Source organism: Chlorocebus sabaeus, chromosome 15 (genome assembly GCF_047675955.1).
Source record: "Chlorocebus sabaeus isolate Y175 chromosome 15, mChlSab1.0.hap1, whole genome shotgun sequence".
Classification (NCBI taxonomy): Eukaryota; Metazoa; Chordata; class Mammalia; order Primates; family Cercopithecidae; genus Chlorocebus; species Chlorocebus sabaeus.
In genome coordinates this window covers 62,833,846-62,853,939 of record NC_132918.1, presented here as the reverse complement: position 1 = coordinate 62,853,939, position 20,094 = coordinate 62,833,846, and the positions used below count along the sequence as shown (strand labels likewise).

Sequence of the window (20,094 nt, the reverse complement as noted above, 5' to 3'; positions counted from 1 at the left end):
AATGAAAAATAAATTGCATTTATAAGGGCAACCAAAAGCTATAACATGTCTAGAAAAAAATTAACAATAAAGATACAAAAAATATATGAAGATAACTATAGGCCAGGTGCAGTGGCTTACACCTATAATCCCAGCACTTTGTAAGACTGAGGCAGGGTGATTGGCTGAGCCCAGGAGTTTGAGACCAGGCTGGGCAACATGTCGAAACCCCGTCTTTACAAAAAAAACCCCACAAAATTAGCTGGTCATGGTGGTGCACACGTATAGTCTCAGCTACTTGGGAGACTGAGGTGGGAGGATCCCTTGAGACCAGGAGTTTCAGGCTGCAGTGAGCTGTGATGATTCACTGCACTCTAGCCTGGGCGAAAGAGTGAGATCCTGTCTCAAAAAAAAAAAAAAAAAAAAAAAAAAAGTTATTCAAGGATGTAAAGTAAGAATCGAATAAATAGAAAAATAGCATGTTTTTGGATGAGAAGACTTTAAGTAAAAATACTACTTCTTTATGTTTAAATGAATTATCATTCCAGTGATAACCTGAGTAAGATAACGTGTTTTTTAAAAAAACTGGATACAGTTATTTTCAATTTAGTGCCTAAAAACGTTACACTTATTTTAACAGAGATAATACAATTTAGGGATTAAAAGCACTGAGTGTAGACTCAAATTCCTTTGTTTGAATCTCAGCTCTCTCATTTACTAACTTCACAATCTTAGACAATTTACTTAACTTTTTTAATCTTTAGTTTTGTATCTGTCAGATGAGGGTAATAATAGTAATTGCTTTATAGAGTTAACATTTGGTGCCAAGCAAAGGTTCATGTTGGTAGTTGTGGTTGTTTTTATTATCATCATCATTATAATAATTATTAAATGTGTTGGAATTACCATAGAATTTGTGGGAAAGGGAGAATGGCAAATGTAGATATTAAAACTTCTATAAAGGTTCTGTGATCAAACTAATGTGACAGTATTATGTGGATTGATCATTGTTCAGTGAAACAGTTTAGAAACAGGTTCAGTTTATATGGGATCTGAATATGGTAAAATAGAGAAAAGGATATTGTCTTGCTATATTTGACTTTCCATCTGCAAAAACCATTAAATTATACATTTATTGGAGAATAAATTCCAGATGGTGTAAAAACATAAATATAAAAACTAAAAGTGTATAAAAATACTAGAAGAAGATTTGGGATAAATTTTTTTGTAATCTCAGACGAGGAAAGGGACTCGCAAGCAAGGTAGACTCATCTACAAGTCAGATAAAAAGTCAAAAGACTAAAAACAAACCGAAAAGGAGACTGGGGGAAAAAATCTGTTAGTGTAGAATTCTTTTGGAAGCAAATGGCAGAAGACCCCATTTAAAATGACTTTAAACTGTAAGGAGATTGTTAACACACTTCCCATGAAGTGTGGGAGTAAGTGGTTCTGCTGCATTAGTTCATTAGCTTAAAATCTCTATCAAAAATTCCAGGATTTTGTTTTTCTGCTCTCTTTTCATTATATTGGCTTTTTGTTGTGAACCTTATCTCTTTGTTATTTTCTCTTTTCCTTTAAATACTTGAAAATACCCCACAGTAAAAGACTTGATGATAGTGAATCAAATCAGGATAAAATTATTCCAAATTACTCATCTGTTTTCCAATTTTTTTAGAGAAAGAAAAAATAGATTAAGGAGTCTTATAATAATGGAAACGAGTTCTATGGACAAGGAATAAAAACATAATAACTGTACACTCCATCTACCATTTGTGATGTATGTGGCCCACTGCGTTTGTATGGAAGACTACACAGTCATATGGAAGATACGTTCTTGATCCATTAAGACAAAAATCTATCAGTTGCTGAAATAGAAAGTACTATTAGCTTACTCCTGGGTGTCATTTTAAAATATTTAATTACTCCTTGTATGTGTTTAAAATCCTATAGATTTTTTACAGAAAAATAATACCTTGCTGTAGAAGGACTGAATATTTAGCCAGATCAAATTTAAGAACCTTAAGTTTCATCACAAGCTGTTAAAGCTATTATTTTGTACTAGGTGACACCCCGTTTAACATCGACCATATTGTTAATAGTTATGGGATTTTATTGAATTAATGAGACTGTTATCATGTAGTAGAATGTCTTGCTGAGTTAATTGAAATTGCCGAGATTATATAAATGGTATTAATGAACTTTGACTGCCTGATGGCTTAGCTTTAGTAAAGACTGCTTGGTGGGCTAAATGAACACAGGCAGATAAAAGAACAGGTTCAATTTTGTGAACCTACAGGCTGTTGATGAAGAAAACTTTGTTACCTTTATTTTCAACTGGCATGAGTTTGGAGTGCAGTGACTAGTAACAATCCAGCAGGGATAAAAGCTTTTTTTTTTTTTTTTTTGAGACGGAGTCTCGCTCTGTCGCCCGGGCTGGAGTGCAGTGGCCGGATCTCAGCTCACTGCAAGCTCCGCCTCCCGGGTTTACGCCATTCTCCTGCCTCAGCCTCTGGAGTAGCAGGCCCGGCTATTTTTTTGTATATTTTAGTAGAGACGGGGTTTCACCGTGTTAGCCAGGATGGACTCGATCTCCTGACCTCGTGATCCGCCTGTCTAGGCCTCCCAAAGTGCTGGGATTACAGGCTTGAGCCACCGCGCCCGGCCCGGGATAAAAGCTTTTAAGCAGGCAGAAATGCTGACAATATAGGTGGAAGCAAAATACACATTTTGGGAACCAGAAGCATACTGTCAATACATTATTTTTTATTATGCTTTGTCAAATTTAAAGCATACTGAATTCATGATTATTATTTCTGGTATTTCTCTTTTCTTTTAAAGATGTCTATGTAATTGCCATTTGTAATTGTTAAACAGGTTTTACTAGTCTTGAATTGATAGCAAAACCAAAAATGTCTTTTAAGTATTTGGAAAAAAAAAAATCCCTAGTTTAGATGAAAGTCAAAACTGAACTTGTAAAATAGTTTTTAATGGTATTCAAAAGACTCTTAACTTCCATTCTGCCAAGAACACCTTTATTTATTGATTTGAAATATGATTTAATGCTATTTTCATATTGTAGTTCAGCTTTTTTCACTCTGTGGATATATTAAGTGGTAGATATTGCATTCATTCAGTCAATAGGTAGTGAGTACACTTTCTTTGTGCTGGGCCTGTGGTGTAGGATCTGGATGTGTATACACACACACACACACACACAATCACAGTTGTACAGTGTCCATTCTTACCTGCAGTACAGTACAGTACAGTAGTTCACGCTTTCCTGCAGTTTCACTTTCTGTGGTTTCAGTTACCTGCAGCCAGCCATCATCCAAAAACAGTTGAGTACAGTATAATAAAATATTTTGAGAGAGAGAGAGACCACAATCACATAATATTGTTACACTGTATTGTTACAGTTGTTCTATTTTTATTAATTGTTGTTAATCTTAGTGTGCCTAATTTATAATCTTTAATTTAAATCATAATTTTAATACCTTTGTCATACACGTGTATATATAAAAACAGCATGGTATATGTAGTTTTCAGTACTATTTACAGTTTTAGGCATCTACTGTAAGGTCTTAGAATATATCTCCTGCACATAATGGAGGACTACTGTATAGTCGTTTCTGTGCTTATTTTATTATTTTGTTCCTTTCTCTCTAGACTACAAGCTCCATCAATGTTAGGAACTTGCCCACTTCATTCACTTTTGTGTCCACAGCAAATACAGGCATTTAATAGTTTTTGCAATAGGTGAAGGATGAACGATGTTTGAACAAATGGAGCATCTAGACAGAGTGGTGTCACAGAAACTAGAGGGAAGAGAATATTTGAAGTTGGGAAGATTCATTTAGACAAGAAGTCTTTCTTATTAAACTAGCCATAATTTGTTTTAAGATATATTTTGGGGGAAAAGCACTCTTTCTTTCAAAAAGGCATCCCACTGACAGCAACGAAAGAAAACTTCATGATAAACCTAGCAAGCACTATGCAGTTCTGCAGATTTTTGGATTAGAAAATCTGATGTTCTTAAAAATACTCTCCTCAAGTTAATTTCAATGTAATGCCAATAAAGATTTTAATGTTTTGTTTACCATTTTGTTTAACCTAAATGGTAATGACACAACCTGTAATAAAAAAAATAGAATCATCAAGATAAGTTTGAAAAAAGAAAAGGAGTAGAAAATAGGAAATATTCTAATATTTTAAAGGTCGAATCTTTATAATGGTACAATTATTGTTAATAATATACAAACCAATGTACTAGAGTAAAATCCTGGAAAAAATGTAAGCTAAATATTTATTTTTTACTAAATATGGCATTTCAGAACTCTGGGGAGAAGATGAGTTATTCAGCTTATCGAGTAGATTGAATTTATTGAAGATGAAATGATTAATCAGTAAATTGGTATCATTCTTTTGGAGAAAAACATACTTATTTTCATGGCAGAAACTAAACTTATATCAGTTGAGCGAAGAATTAACTGGGAAAAAAAAAAAAAGGCAACTGTATTCTTCCCTAATCTCAACATGAGGAAGGTCTTATAGACATGAAGGCAGAATAGAAACCATGAAGAATTATTTATTGTATTGACCAAAGTGTATAATGTCAGTATAATATATCATAGAAATCAAAAGTAAGACTCATGATAAGCATGGTGAAATGTTTGTAACAACAATTAGAAAGGGTTAATATCTTTAATTGGTATAGAACTATTAGACATCACAAGGAAAGGAAACACTTCATCAGGAGAAAAAGGGCAATTTATTAAGTAAAAACGTTCAATAAAATTTTGGGGGTTCAATCTTGCTAGCATTTAAATAAACCATAACAATTTAACTGTGAAACTTGACAGAATTTTTCAAAACACTCTGAATATAGGTGAGGATGTGTGAGAGAGTGATTTTTATATTCTTCACTGAGAGAATTCTTTCTGGAGACAGCTTAATGGTATACATCCTACCAGATGTTAACACATATTTTTACCCCTTTACCCTGAAATTCTACTTCCAAGGACTTTAATTCTGGAGAAATCATGAGAAATAGGCAGAAAAAGATCTCAAGGATATCTACTGAAGTTTTAAATTTATTTCTTAAGTTTTGTTTTTTGGCTGGCCTCCCTCTCTCCCTTTATCATTGTTTTTATTTTTTTTTTGCTTTTCCATACTTTTCTGTTGATATAATACTAATTATTTTAATGATTAAAATTACAGCACTTTCTTTTTGGAGTAACTTGAGACCATTCCAAGAGAATAAACCCCTCATGATTTTTAAAGCAGAGTTAGTAATGCTCAATGTCATTTTTCTAGGTGTCTAACATGTTATCTGAAAGATTTTTTTCAAGGTTTGTTTAATAAGGAGTTGGTTACCTATAAAGATTGAAATGATACGTGGTAATTTACTAAATCACAAGTAAATTGTCAATGCATCATAAATTGTTTTGTAAAAATATAACTAAATATTTTTAATTCGAAGTAGTGATAACATATATGAAGTCTGAAAAAGTTAACTTGTATATTATCTTTATGATAACAATTGACTTTCTAAGAATAGTATACTACTACTAGACTGTGCAGAGGACTATGTGACTCTGTTCATCCAATATAGGAAGCCATCTCTAATTCTACTAGCAAAAGATTTATCTCCTTTCTGCTTTCATATTTCCTCTAAAAGTAGTATTTTGTCTTGTCTTTTTATAAAAGAGCATCCCTAGTTACTAAGCAAAAGGAAAGTAATAATTTGCTCGCTTTAAGAGACAGGAAAAATAATAATCTATTTTAACTTGCTGAAATGTTTTTTGATGCTTAAGGGGGAAAGAAATCTCAATTAGCAAAGGTAGTCATAATGTGGAATACCGTATGTCACCAGAATAATGGATCAGTAATAGATTTTTATAGTACCCTTTTAAGGGCAGCTTAGTAACTAATATTATGCCTTTTTGTTTCTATACCTATTTTTGGTGAAAACCAATATAAGGAGGAAGATAGTATTGGTGAAATCATTAAATAAATTGAAATTAACCTTGTAGTTGAAGTAGACAGGAAAAAATTATGGTAGTTTTCTGATTAAACATTTTAAATCCTATTTTAACAAGTTTATTTTCTGTCATACCTTCTTAAGGTTGTTTCTTTTATTATCCAACATTTCTAGCTGGCTGACTTCAGTGCTTCCTAAATCTACAGACATCCTAATTTTGAGCCATTATATAATGAAAACATTGGATATAATTTCCTTAGGTCTACAGTTCTTAGTTGCCCTTCTTACTGCAGATCTTAACACTGTAGCTCATGATTATAATTTGCATAAATGAAATTCATATTTATGAGTACAGATCTTGAAGCAACTGACAGGTGCAAGGTTATCTACCATGCCAATTTATTGTTTGTCATGTCATTTAAAAGAGAACTGCTCTCCATGTTTTAAAGAAGAATACCTGCAGTGGTTGAATTCGAATCAAATTCTAAAAGTAGATAAAAATCTCATCTTGTAGCTTTCCATATTTACGTGTTTCTATATTATACAGAAATTTTGCTAGTGGGAATTGGTTTGAAGAAGTATTTAACTGAGTTTATACTGTCCACTAATGGACCCTGAGTATCCATCTCTTTCATTTGTCTGGCTCTTTCATTTCAGGGTATGCACGAGTTGTTAGCACCTGTAGTCTTTGTCCTTCACTGTGACCACCAAGCTTTTCTACATGCCAGTGAGTCTGCACAGCCCAGGCAAGTTGTTGTTTATTTAAATATGAGCACCATCTGTTTTTTAGTCCCCACTGTAACCATTGTTTTTGAAACCTCAAAATCTTTTAAATGGAAGGTACTTACAAGTTGTATAAGTTGTAAACATTTGATTGTGTTTCTTGTGGTTAATTGTTAATCTACTTAATAGTTGTTAGGATAGTTTAGCTGTAGGGCAAATTTGGAATCATAAATGTCTTTGGAAATCTTGATTCTCAATCTAAAGGAAGACATGTAACTAATGGATCAAGAATGGAACATTTTTGTTGTAATCACAGAAGTTCTAATAATTGATATCCATATATATCATCCTCTAATGATCCATTTTTCACTCCAAGCTGAATAAGACTTTATATATGAGATTGTCTCTCCTCATCAGGTTTGACTTAGCTTAATTCATAAGTAAGGGAGCAGAGTCACAAAGAACCTCCCTCTGTAAATAAGCAAAATTGCTTCTCAAATTTTTTAGATATATTCATTTATTCTTTCCTGCATATAACTTTTGTAATTGGATTCAACTTAGGCTAAGTGTTAGAATTCAGTTTTCTAACTTAAGATACCCTGACTTTGGGGCCTTCAGAAAATAATTTTGGAAATGGAGGGGTCTAGGACTGTCAGCTTGTGTCCAGGAGGATTCATCAGGTCAGCCCATCTATATGCAGTAAACGGAAAACTCACAGATAACATTTCACATATCTGATTATAAGATCTTTATTAATCAAATATAGCCATACATTTTGCTGAGCATATATTCAGGCCTTTGTTAAATTAACTTTTGTCTACTAGTTTATAGATTAGTATTTTCAAGTTTCCTTGAAGCTTTGCTAATTTTACTGAGTTTTTATTTTTATCTTGACAAGAGTATAACCATATCTAACTTGCTTTCACTTCAGTTATTCTAAAATGTAATCATGAAGTTAGCATTAGGATCCTGTTTTAATGCCTTTTTTTTTTTTTTGAGACGGAGTCTTGCTCTGTAGCTCTGCTGGAGTGCAGCAGCGCTATCTCAGCTCACTGCAATCTCCGCCTCCCAGGTCCAAGCGATTCTCCTGCCTCAGACTCCTGAGTAGCTGGGACTACAGGCAGGTACCACCTCGCCCAGCTAGTTTTTGTATTTTTAGTAGAGATGGGGTTTCACCATCTTGGCCAGGATGGTCTTGATATCTTGACCTCATGATCCGCCCGCCTCAGCGTCCCAAAGCATTGGGATTACAGGTGTGAACCACCGTGCCTCGCCTGCCAGTTTTTTTTTTTTTTTTTTTTAACATGTGAATGTATTATTCAGACAGCAACTCTTTAAAAAACGTGCATGTAGAATATAATTTACAAGAAAAGATAGGTGATTGAAAATAGCTTTTAAATGTGTTGGACATGCTTCTTCAGCTGATTCAATCTGTTAAAAAATAAAATAAATGCTTAAGAGGTGTTGTCACTGATAAATTGATGTTAAAATGAAAATAAATCCAGTTAAAGAAAATAAATCAATGTTTTGATACTGCATATTTGATCAGTAACTATATTGTCACATTCTATATTTATTTGAATAATTAGATAGTTCATTGTGGCATAGACAAGGCAGCTGAATGTTTTTGACCTTTATAGAAAGAAAGCATATCATTTGTTAATGGCGTTGCTCTTTTCATAAAAAAAAAGACTAATTTTTTTCATTTACACATTATGTGAAAGTTGTCTTACATAGAATAAGGCAAACTCTGCATCTTTAATTATTCAAAAATTACACATTTTGATTGCTTGTATTGCTTTTTTAAGTGAGGAAATGAAAACTCTCTTGAACCCTGAGTATCTGGAACATGATGCCTAGTAAGTACAAAAACTTTCTTTGTTTTATTTTGTTATACCATGATTAATTTAATGAAAGTTAAACCTAGCATTGTGTTATTTTATTTTATTTTTAGTGCAGTATTCTCACAACTTATGGAAACTGCTGAACCTTGGTTTTCAACTTTTGAGCATGATGGTCAGAAGGTAAATCTTATAGTACAGATTTTTTCAGTGTATGCGATGGAGCAAATGCTTTAAATAAATAACAACATGTAACCAAAGAATAGTATATAGCCCTTATTATTGCTATAACCAAAATGAAATTACCTATGGAATAAGATTGAGCCTGGGGATTTAAGTATATTTCTAATCATATTGGCAGATACACAAAGGCAATGTGAAAATTTCATATAAATACATTTTTATATGTGTGTGTATGAATCAAGCAGCATAATAAGTGCTTAGTTACAAAATTATTATAATCTTTCTCTCACTACCCTAGTGAGTTGGTATACAAATTATTACTGAAGTGCATAGGTAAAACCTATATCAAATAGGTTGTTTTGCTTTTACCACTGCGTTGCTATTGAATTCATACATTTAGCATCAATATTCCTTACTCTTACTCTTATTCTTATTCTTTAACTATATTTTTAATTTTTATATAATTCACATAGCCCAACATGTACCTATTAAACTCTTAATGTTTTTTAGTCTATTTACAGGATTGGGCAAACATCGCTGCTATCTAATTCCAAAACGTTTTTTTAATCACCTAAAAAAATACTGCATGTCCATTAACAGTCACTCTCCATTTGCCTATTCCTACAGGCCCTGACATCACTAATATACTTTCTGTCTCTATGGACTTGCTGACTCTGGATATTTCATATAAGTGGAATCATATAATATACTGCCATTTGTGATTGACTCCTTTCACTTAGCATAATGTTTTCAGTGTTCATTCATATTGTGGCATGTACCAGTATTTCTTTTTATGCCTGAATAATATTGCATTATATAGATATACCATATTTTGTTTATCCATACATCAGTCGATGAACATTTTGGTTATTTTCACTTTTGGCTATTGTGAATAACTTTGAACATTTATATACAAGCTTTGTATGAACATGTGTTCACTTACCTTGTTATATACCTAGAAGTGGAATTGCTGAGGTAACTATATTTTTAAACTAACCCTTCTGCTATCTTAGTGATCATTATGGTTGTCTCATATTACATAATATTGAAAAAGTCACAAATTCTTCTGGCAATGGATACTGTTAAAGAATTTGGCATATTGTTTCCAGTATGGTTTATTTCCTTTATATTGGTATAATTGATTGCATTCTGGTTAGAAACCATTATTACTCAGTCACTTCATTCCATCTTTTAAAAAACGAAGTAGGTAATCGATGTTTTTCATGCCTTTGGCCAGCTCAGAGGTTGGCATTCTACTGCCCGTAGGTCAAATTTGGCCTGCCATCTGTTTTTATACATCTTATGAGTTAAGAATGGTTTTTACATTTTTAAATGGTTAGAAAACTGTCAAAAGAAGAATAGTATTTTGGAACATGTGAAAAGAATATGAAATTTAAGCTTCCATGCCCTTAAATAAAATGTTTTGGAACATTGTCATTCCTATTTGTTTACTTATTGTCTGTGGCTGCATGGTCCTTACAGTGGCAGAGTTGCAGCACAGACTGTATGACTTGTAAAGCCTAAAATATTTACTCTCTGGCTCTTTACAGGGAAAGTTTATTGACCCCTATACTAGGTGATAAAGTATTTCTTCATATACCAACATGTTATATTCTGAAAGCGTTGTTGAAGGTAAAAAGCTACTGTAAGCATATTTGGCAAACTACTTTATATTTTTGGAATAATAACCTTTTGTTCTTGGCAAGTTATATAATGAAGTCATAGACTTACATGAACATCAAAATTTTGAGCAGAGTATTTGAACACATTTAAATATTGGTCATTTCTTATAGTGGCCATTTTGTGTTTTATAACTGAGTCACGCCAGTTGAGAAACTCAGTGACTAAACTGTGAGGGTTATCAGTTCTTGATTTTACCTACTTGTACTGATATTACTGAGTCAGCTTCATAAAAGTGGCTTAGGCAAAACAAAGACATTCATTTTATCAAGGAACATAATAGATGTGACTTTTGAACAGTCATCTTAATTACTCGCAGGTATGAATGAGTAATATATTCCTAAAAAGTATTTCTAGTGAATCCCTTTTTCATCTTCCTATTTTAATTATTTCATGGTGCTCTCACCTTTTTTAAAGAATGAGTAGTAGGCAGATAATAAGACTTCTTGTTTAAACTGTTGTTGATAAAGGATGACATCCATATATTTATTACTTTCATATTTAAATAATACATGTTCAATTTTTCTGTTTTTAGGGGAAAGAAACACTGATGACTCCCATTCCCTTTGCTAGACCACAAGATTTAGGGCCAACAGTTGCTATTGTCACTAAAGTCAACCAGATCCAGGATCATCTACTGAAGAAGCATGATATTGAGCTTTACATGCACTTGAACAGACTAGAAATTGCACCACAGATATATGGGTTGTAAGTATTAAAGTTTTTTTGTTTGTTTGTTTGTTTTTTGAGACAGAGTCTCACTCTTTCACCCATGCCAGAGTGCAGTGATCTTGGCTTACTGCAAACTCTGCCCCCTGGGCTCAAGTGATCCTCCCACCTCAGCCTCCCAAGTAGCGGGTACCACAGACACATTCTACCAAGCCCAGCTAAGTTTTTGTATTTTTTATAGACAGGGTTTCACCATGTTAGCCAGACTCCCCTTGAACTCCTGAGCTTGCCTCTGCCTCCCAAAGTGCTGGGATTACAGATATGAGCCATTGCGCCCAGCCTAAAGTTTAAATTTCAACTACATCAAATTATATAGTAGTTTCTAATGATATGTAAATTTCTATGTGTCTCGGATCCTTAGAAGTAAAAATAAAAACTGTTCCATCTGCATTTTATTTCACATCTCTTTTACATGCCTATATGCATGCTCAGTGCTTATCACTTTCATGTATGTATGGTATCTCATCTAATACTCCCTGTAATACCAACCCTGTAAATTGGGTATTATTCCTTTATTAGAGATGAAGAAACTAAGGCTCAGATTTAGTTTACACATATTACACAGTGAAATCGTAACTCAAAGCCATAATTATTTAGAATTGGCTACATAATTTGCAGAGCCCAGTGCGAAAGAAAGAGGCAGGGCCCCTTTGAAGAAATTAGTAAGAATTTCAAGCTGGTAACAGCAGATCATTAAACCAAGCTTTCCAAGAAGTTGCATGAGTCATACATGCATGGAGCCAGCCCCAATCCTAACAATACTATAAAATGTTCATGTTCGTTCCATTATATCATGTGATCATCTTTTGCTTTACCCTTAGAGGTAGATTCCTGTGAGTAAGATAGATGCCTGTCTCAGGGACCATAATGTATTAATTTTCTTCAGCCACATAACTTCTGTAACATGTCATAGCAGAACAGGGAGATGGTCACTCCTTAGGGGTGCGTGTATACGTGTGTGTGTGTGTGTGTGTGTATTTTTTCAGTGGCTTATAAGGTGTGTATGCAAATTAAAAAATAGTGATTTTAGTAAATATGAACTATCTATGTAGTGCTACAGACAAGGGTGCTTTATATTGAAATAGTAGAACATTTATATGTAGTGCTATGCAGTTTCTTGGTAGATATTTTATGTAAAGCTTGACTCTCCATTAGGTAGAACATGCAAAATTGAGACAATTTTTTATTGAGGTGTGCATAGTAGATGCTCAATAAATGTGAATTCATTATTTGAATTGCAGAGAATCTCAAACAAGTCACCCACAGCCAGAGCTGTTTATTTAACCCAGAAAAGAGAATAAATTAGTATTTTATTTATGTCCTCATTTTACACAGAGTCTTTCATGAGTAATAACTTTCAGCTGTTTTTCTTCTCTGGAAGCCCTGAACTATGACTGAAGAAGTCTGCTTTTCTGTTGTAATGCTGCATGTTTTCCTTTTTCTTACTTTAGCTTGACCTCATCATTGAGAGCTGCTTCATTATTCCCACTGGAAATGAGAAAATTGTGTGTGACATGTGGTATTGGGCAGCAGTGCAGGTTATTAATGAATTGCTACGTACATTTGAAAGTCTAACTAATACGTTTGTGATTATAGACATAAAAATTTATTCGAAATAACTAGTAACAAGGTCAGGAGTTAAATTTTATATTCCTCTCCACTGTGCAGTCAAATAATTGATATATCCAAATACAAAAGCACATTTTACACCCTCAAAAATTGCTTGCTAAGATCCAGAAATTGGTTTTAAACATTGGGGAAAGAAGTTGATGTTGAATGTGTTTATCATTTCTTTGAAATGCTTTATAATTTTTTGCCTTCTTGCCCAAACTGGTGCTTGATGTTGCAGTGGTGATGGCATGGGCTTGGGTGAAATAATTTATAACCAGAATGTTTCTGTTTCCTTTTCAGATGTTAGTTTCCTTCAGTTAGTTTCAGGGGCTAGTTTTATCTTTATCATAATAATTTATAGAATTTCTTTGACATTTTGACCAGTACCTTCCCATTAAAATCCCATGATCCATGACATAATTACTCTTAATCTTTCAAACATTATCAGCAATACTGAAAATACCAGGTCTTGCAATAATCATAGCTGCCTCATTTAGCTCATTATTTTTAAATAGAATCTCATCTGTATTTTTTTTAAGTATGTATTTTTAAATCTTTGAAGAATAGATCACTCATCTCAACTGGCCTTTACTACATTTTATAATGCAAGGATTTTATTTGCCTATTTCACATATTAATTTGGTTTTGTTATTACTATTTATGGAGCACATGAAAGGCCAAAGTGCTTGAATTTTCTTATATCCCTAAGCTGTAATGCCATCTGTACTACCCATCTGTGTATTTTCTATTAATGACTATTGGAAACTTTGGGTCAAAAAACAGTGTAAGCCAGGCATGGTGGCACTTGCCTGTAATCCCACCGTACTCAGGACTCTGAGGCAGGAGGATTGCTTGACCCAGGAGTTCACATCCAGCCTGGGCAACATAGCAAGACCCCCATCTCTAATAATAACAATAATAATACTGCAGTTAGAAGCATAGGCTCTGAAAAGAACAGCCTTTGTTTTTTCATCTGTGAAATGGAAATTAAAAATAATGGTACCTACTTCATAGGGTGCCTGTGAGAATTAAATCATAACATACAAAAACATGTCGTGCTCTGTGTGTAGTATACATATAATGTATGTTTTGACATGCTTTTATTATCATTGTTTGTCATTATCATTACTTAATTAGAATGTCATGGCTACGTAAATATGATGTCCTGTGTGAATCATTAGTTAGCCCTTCCAACTCTGTCTTTGCCTTTTTTTTTCTTTTCACTAAAGCCTATGTATTTCTCTTACCTGCAAACTTATAACAGCCATCTTTTAGACCACTGTTTTCTAAAGTGATGCTATAGAAATTGGGAGTAAACTTCTAGAAATGGTCATATAGTTTGGCAGAATAATTTTATGTTCTAGAATTTAGTATTATAGTTTTGTATCTAATGGAAATGAAGTAAAATATCTTATTCTATATCACACAAATATCTTAATCTAAGTAATTGCTGTGCTACTGTTTATTCCTGTTGGAAGAAAGTTGTTAATTTAGTTTTACATTCAGAATTAATACTTGAAAATACAGTCAGTGGTTTGAGTAAATATCACCAAGGGTCAGATGTAAAATTATCTCTTTTTAGTTTATGAAACTGTTTTCTCAGATTACATAATAATTCATAATTGTGTCATCTAAAGTCATCTAAAGTGTACTTTTGCATGCCGGATATTTTGTAGAATTTTGATTTTCAAACAAAACAAATTTTTTGTGAAGTAAAATGTTCCAAGAAAATTATAAATTATAGTAAAAATAAAAAATAAAAATAAATAAAAGTAAAATATTAGAACTTATAGTAAAAATGTCAATAATGAATGAGCCAATAGCAAAATGTTACCATTACCAGCAGCTTGTATGGAAAGAGGAGTAAATCATAAATATATATTTATATGGGGGGAAAGTGTTAGCAAGATTACATTAAGCCCCATGTAGAGTCCAGATTTCTATTTTTAGTCAAAATTTTTAACAGTTGCATGGGACATAAAATTACTTAAATGTAGTCTGTATTATGGTTATAACTGTCACTAAATTTTGCAATTATTTTTAAAACCAGTTTTTCCAAGAGAATATTTGTTAATATCTCCTGAGGTATGGGAGATGTGCCATAAGTATGTACATTTGCTGCATTTTGCTAATAGATGTACTTTACAAAATTAGAATTCACGAATAGTACAAAAATATTACTTGCACTAAAATTGGGTAATCTCATTCTAAATTAGATAATCTTAGTATTATATAAATTGATGACATTTATTTTGACATGTGAGTAAGTCCACCTGAAATCTTGAATATTATATAACAGCTTGCTTATTTAATGCTGTTACTTATATATTTAACTGTATTATCTTCTGGATGACTAAAAATTTTTTGTTAGCAAATGTTAAATCAGTTTACTACCTGTGTTTTAGGTTAAATAAAATTAATCTGCAATTAAATGTTCAACTTAAGTGATTTTGTAAAAAATATATCCTAAAGATAATTTATGCTATGTTTTTCATTAATTTTATGAAAGTTCCTTCTGTTGCACATAGACTAAAGTTTCTCTTGCTATAATTTGAATAAATAATTAACATCTTTTTTCTCTTTTTTTTGAGAGGGGTGTCTTGCTCTATTGCCCAGGCTGGTGTGCAGTGGTGCAGTCTTGGCTCACTGCAGCTTCTCCCTCCTGGGTTCAAGCAATTATCCTGCCTCAACATCCTGAGTAGTTAGGATTATAGGCACCCACCACCACACCTGGATACTTTTGTATTTTCAGTAGAGATGGGTTTTCGCCACATTGGACAGGCAGGTCTCAAACTCCTGACCTTGAGTAATCTGCCCTCCTGGGCTTCCCAAAGTGCTGGGATTACAGGTGTGAGCCACTGCACCCGTCTTAATTAACATCTTGAGTTGTCTTTTGTTTGCCAATTATTGATTGGTGTTGCACTTAAAAAAATTAGGTTCTATAAACCTGTCAATACATACTGACCAATTTCCAAAGTAAAATATTGACTGCATCATTTCCAGCTTTCCAAGGTAATTTTTTAAGTCATTTTTGTGCTATTTTTTAGTATAAGCATAAGAATGTCCTGATATTTCATCACTTGGGGATTATTTTTGTGCAAAAGCCTCTAAAATATTTGTGTTACCATTCTATCACTGATGACACGTCATGTTGTGAGTTCAAAAAACTCTAAACTAAAGCAGATTTATATAGAGATTCAGTGCTACTACAATATTCTTATAAAGAGACTAAAATTTGAAGTTTAACAGTTTTAGTAGGCCAGAATAACTGTTTTATTATCACTTTTAAATGTATTGACTCTGTAAATTTTTTACTATATTTTATACTTTGATATAAATAGAGTACATAATAGGTATCTGTGGGATATGCAATTAATGTCACTTTTGAGGAAAGACCCTCATAACACGCTTGGGCTTTGGCACTGTTAAATTATGAGCTCTTTACAACACTCATGGGATAAATTCCATATCCCCCAAATGCTTATTATACATCTTCCATGTCTATTTTCTATTATCTGGATTAGCAGTTGTTTTACCATGCAGTTTATTGTAATTTAATTGGGGAGATTCTTGGTTATTGATTACTAATCTGCCAAATTTTTGATATAATTTTAAAATATGTCATAGTATATTGGTTCTAACATATCATAGTATAATTACGTTGAATGCCAAGTTGTTTTTTTTTTAACCTGTATTTGAAGTATAAACCTATTGGTAAAAAAGTAACTCTCATTTATCAGAAGTCAGTGTAATTATCAGCCTAAAAAATTGTATCTCTCAACAGTTTAAGTAAAGAACTTCCTAAACACAGTTAACGATTGAGATATTCCTTTTTTAATTAGCTTTATATTATACATTAAACATAATACATGAAATATGAAGGATTAGAAAGTGATGATCCAATGATAGCTTGCTTTCATACGTTACTGAATGTTTTCCCAGAATTATTCTTTTTCAGAAAGTTGGGGTTTTCCCCCTTCTACATGAAGAGTTATCACTGATTAAGAATTATGGGGAAGAATAATTAAATATTTGAAATAATGACTCATAATTTGTTATATTTATTATTTCCTGAGGGCTAGGCATTGTGCTAAAGGCTTTATCTTTTCTTTTTTTTTGAAAGGGGGTGTCTCACTCTGTCACCCAGGCTGGAGTGCAGTGGTGTGATCTCAGCTCACTGCAGCCTCCATCTCCCAGGCTCAAGGGATCCTCCTACCTCAGCCTACCGAGTAGCTGGGACCACAGGCACTTGTCACCATGCCCAGCTAATTTTTTGTAGTTTTGGTAAAGACAGAGTTTCACTATGTTGCCCAGGTTGATATCAAATTCCTAAGCTCAGGTGATCTGCCTGCCTTGGCCTCCCCAAGTGCTGGGATTACAGGTGTGAGCCACCACACCTGGCCAAAAGGCTTTATCTTATTTAACCTAATAACACATAGAAATAGATACTTTTATTATCCCTATTTTGTTGATGAGGAAATGAAGGATTTTAAAGCCTTATTTAGATTAAATAGCTACGAAGAAGCTGAGCCAGGCTTTGAACACTTGAGCTAATATTCACAGTTTAATTTGACTAGGACTATAAGTGTGGTAGAAAACTGAGACACCTGAAAGTTTTATGTGTCACACTGGGCCATGAGCCAAATTCAGCTTCACCAGATAGCAAAGACCCAGGCCAGGTACAAGGACCTGAATCAGAGGAGTCTTGTTAGTACTGATTAGAAACCAGCCTTATAAGGAAGGAATAGAAAATCAAGGACACTGGAGAGCCTAAAGTCCACGGCCATGCCCCAAATCAGGAATAAATGAACTCCAGATCTTTCACATAGTATCTGCCAGCAGCAAATGTATAGCTAAAATCATAAGCCATAGCCTAAGGCTTAAATTTCCTTGTCAAAGTCCAATTCTGGCCTTATTTAAGTCAGACTACTTGATAAAAAAATAGGGAAGCTTGGGGATGGGGATCTGCTACTTTAATCTTAAACTTGACCTACAAAAAAAGAGTTAGTTGATGAAGTGAGAGAAACAACCTTTACTGGCAAAGAGACCATGTATTTTAGCATAGTCAAAGGCCAAGAAGGAAAGGTCGGGCTGAGTTACGCATGCACTTGCTTAGGAAAGGTACCATCCACATGCCTTTCTAGATAAAAATACACTTTTCCCACTGAGAGGTGAACAAAAGTCAATAATTCAAGCAAGAGGAAAGCAAGTGTAAGAGGACTACTGGAAAGCAATGTAACCAGTAAGATATGATTAAGGCTAAATAACTGAAAGCAATTGTCAAAAATAATCCTGTAAATAGCAGTGAAAATAATTTAAATCATTATTTGTATCTTAAGTCTACTTAATTCTAGTGATTAATTTAAAGATGGAAGGAAGTATAGAACTTTACATAATTCATCAGTACACATGAAATAAATATATTATTGATATTTCTAATCACTAAATAAACGTTTTAAAAAATGCTCAAAAGATGTTTATGCAATAGGATTGTAACGATTAAATGAGAAAAATCATACAGAGTACAATACCTGACACACTGTAAGCACTCAATCAATGTTCATTGTTAATAATTTTTATGTGTTCAGTGCAAAATTCCTGACTATTAATAAGGCTCATAATAAGTGGCAATAAGAAGAAAAAAGAAAATAACAAGATTATTTACAAAGGAAGCGTGAAAGATGATAACAAAACTATCAAACGTTAGTTATGGTACTCTACATAAATGCTTTAAAGTTACCTAATAAAAGGCAAAAATTATTGACTGGCTTGATAGACATTATCCAACTATATGCTTCTTAGAAGAGGCAGCTAAAACAAATTCAGATAGTTTGGTAAAAGGATTACAGGGACAGCAACTGTAATATCAAGATAATATACTTCAAAAAAAGCATTGAAAGAAACAGAATATCCTTATATATTCATAAAACATTCAGTTCTTCATAGACATACAATAGCCTTGAATTTTGGTATGTAAAATCCATGACAGTAAGGAGTTTGTCTATCTTATTCATTAATATATTTCAAATGCCTCCCTAAACTGAACCTGGCATGTGGTAAACACTCAGCAAATAATTTTTGAGTACATGAGAAGGTGGATGAATGGGAAGGAAAGAAAAACAAAAGAAGGAAAGATCACAAACCAGTAATAGAAGGATCTGATTATTCAAAATATGATATGGTGAAAATTTTGTCGCTATTTTAAGGAACATCAAGTAATAAAAATGAAACAATTACAACTCTAAATAATTAGTAGAAAACATACATGAATAACCTATCTTCCAATGACAATAGATTTTGTAAGAATATCAGTGAAGACATTCTAGAGGGTAATCTGGAAATTTGACTACCTCAAAATTTCAGTCCAGGGTAGGGGTGGTGGTGCTGCCTGATTCTTGTATCATTCTTTGCTCAATTAAATTAAAAAAAAAATTGAGTCAATAAAATTCAATGCAAATTTTTCTGTATGACTTTTAAGTTGATTTAAAAAATTTAACACACATAAAGAAATAATATAAAGAATAAAATACAAATTTTTATTTTTTATATATAAAGAGTCCTAAATTTGGTAAGAAATCACTAATCCATTAAGTAGAACAGTAAAATGAATCAACAAATCATAAGGAAAAATTAACAATAACCAGTACATATAGTGAAAACTTTCAGCTATTCAAACATTTAAAGAAACAGAAATTAGGTGGCTCATGCTTATAATCCCAGCACTGAAAGCTTGTGGCGGGAAGATATCTTGAGGCCAGGAGTTTGAGATCATGCTGGGCAAGGTAGTGAGACCCTTATAAAAAAAAAAAAAAAAAAGAAAAGAAAAAGGAAAACAAAGAAAGAAAAAATTAGCCAGGTATGGTGGTGCACACCTATAGTCCCAGAGACTTGGGAGTAGATCCTGTCTCTAAAAACAAACAAACAAAAAAAGAAATACAAATTAAATAGCATAATATAATTTTCATTTAGATTGATAAAGATTAGAGAAAATTGTGCTCAATGTTGATATAATCATTTAGGAGGCAATTGGGAGGGTAAGTCAGAAGTCTGATCAATTGGATTCTTTGACTCATTTTACTTTTTATTTTTTCATTATACTTTATTTTCTAGGGTATATGTGCACAATGTGCAGGTTTGTTACATATGTATACATGTGCCATGTTGGTGTGCTGCACCCATTAACTCATCATTTACATTAGGTATATCTCCTAATGCTATCCCCCACTCTGCCCCACCCCATGACAGGCCCCAGTGTGTGATGTTTTCCTTCCTGTGTCCAAGTGTTCTCATTGTTCAGTTCCCACCTATGAGTGAGAACATGCGGTGTTTGGTTTTTTGTCCTTGCGATAGTTTGCTGAGAATGATGCT

General features: G+C 33.1%; 1 protein-coding gene across 12 annotated transcripts in view; it reads left to right on the top strand.

Moving 5' to 3' along the window:
* Positions 1-20,094, top strand: part of TBC1D5 (TBC1 domain family member 5) — a 567,416-nt gene that overhangs the window by 327,799 nt on the left and 219,523 nt on the right. For all 12 annotated transcript variants that reach the window (XM_073023627.1, XM_073023630.1, XM_073023626.1 and 9 more), the window contains 4 exons: positions 6,617-6,705; positions 8,491-8,541; positions 8,637-8,706; positions 10,922-11,094. In XM_073023627.1, coding sequence (XP_072879728.1) covers positions 6,617-6,705; positions 8,491-8,541; positions 8,637-8,706; positions 10,922-11,094 — 383 coding nt within the window. The remainder of the gene's footprint in view (positions 1-6,616; positions 6,706-8,490; positions 8,542-8,636; positions 8,707-10,921; positions 11,095-20,094) is intronic.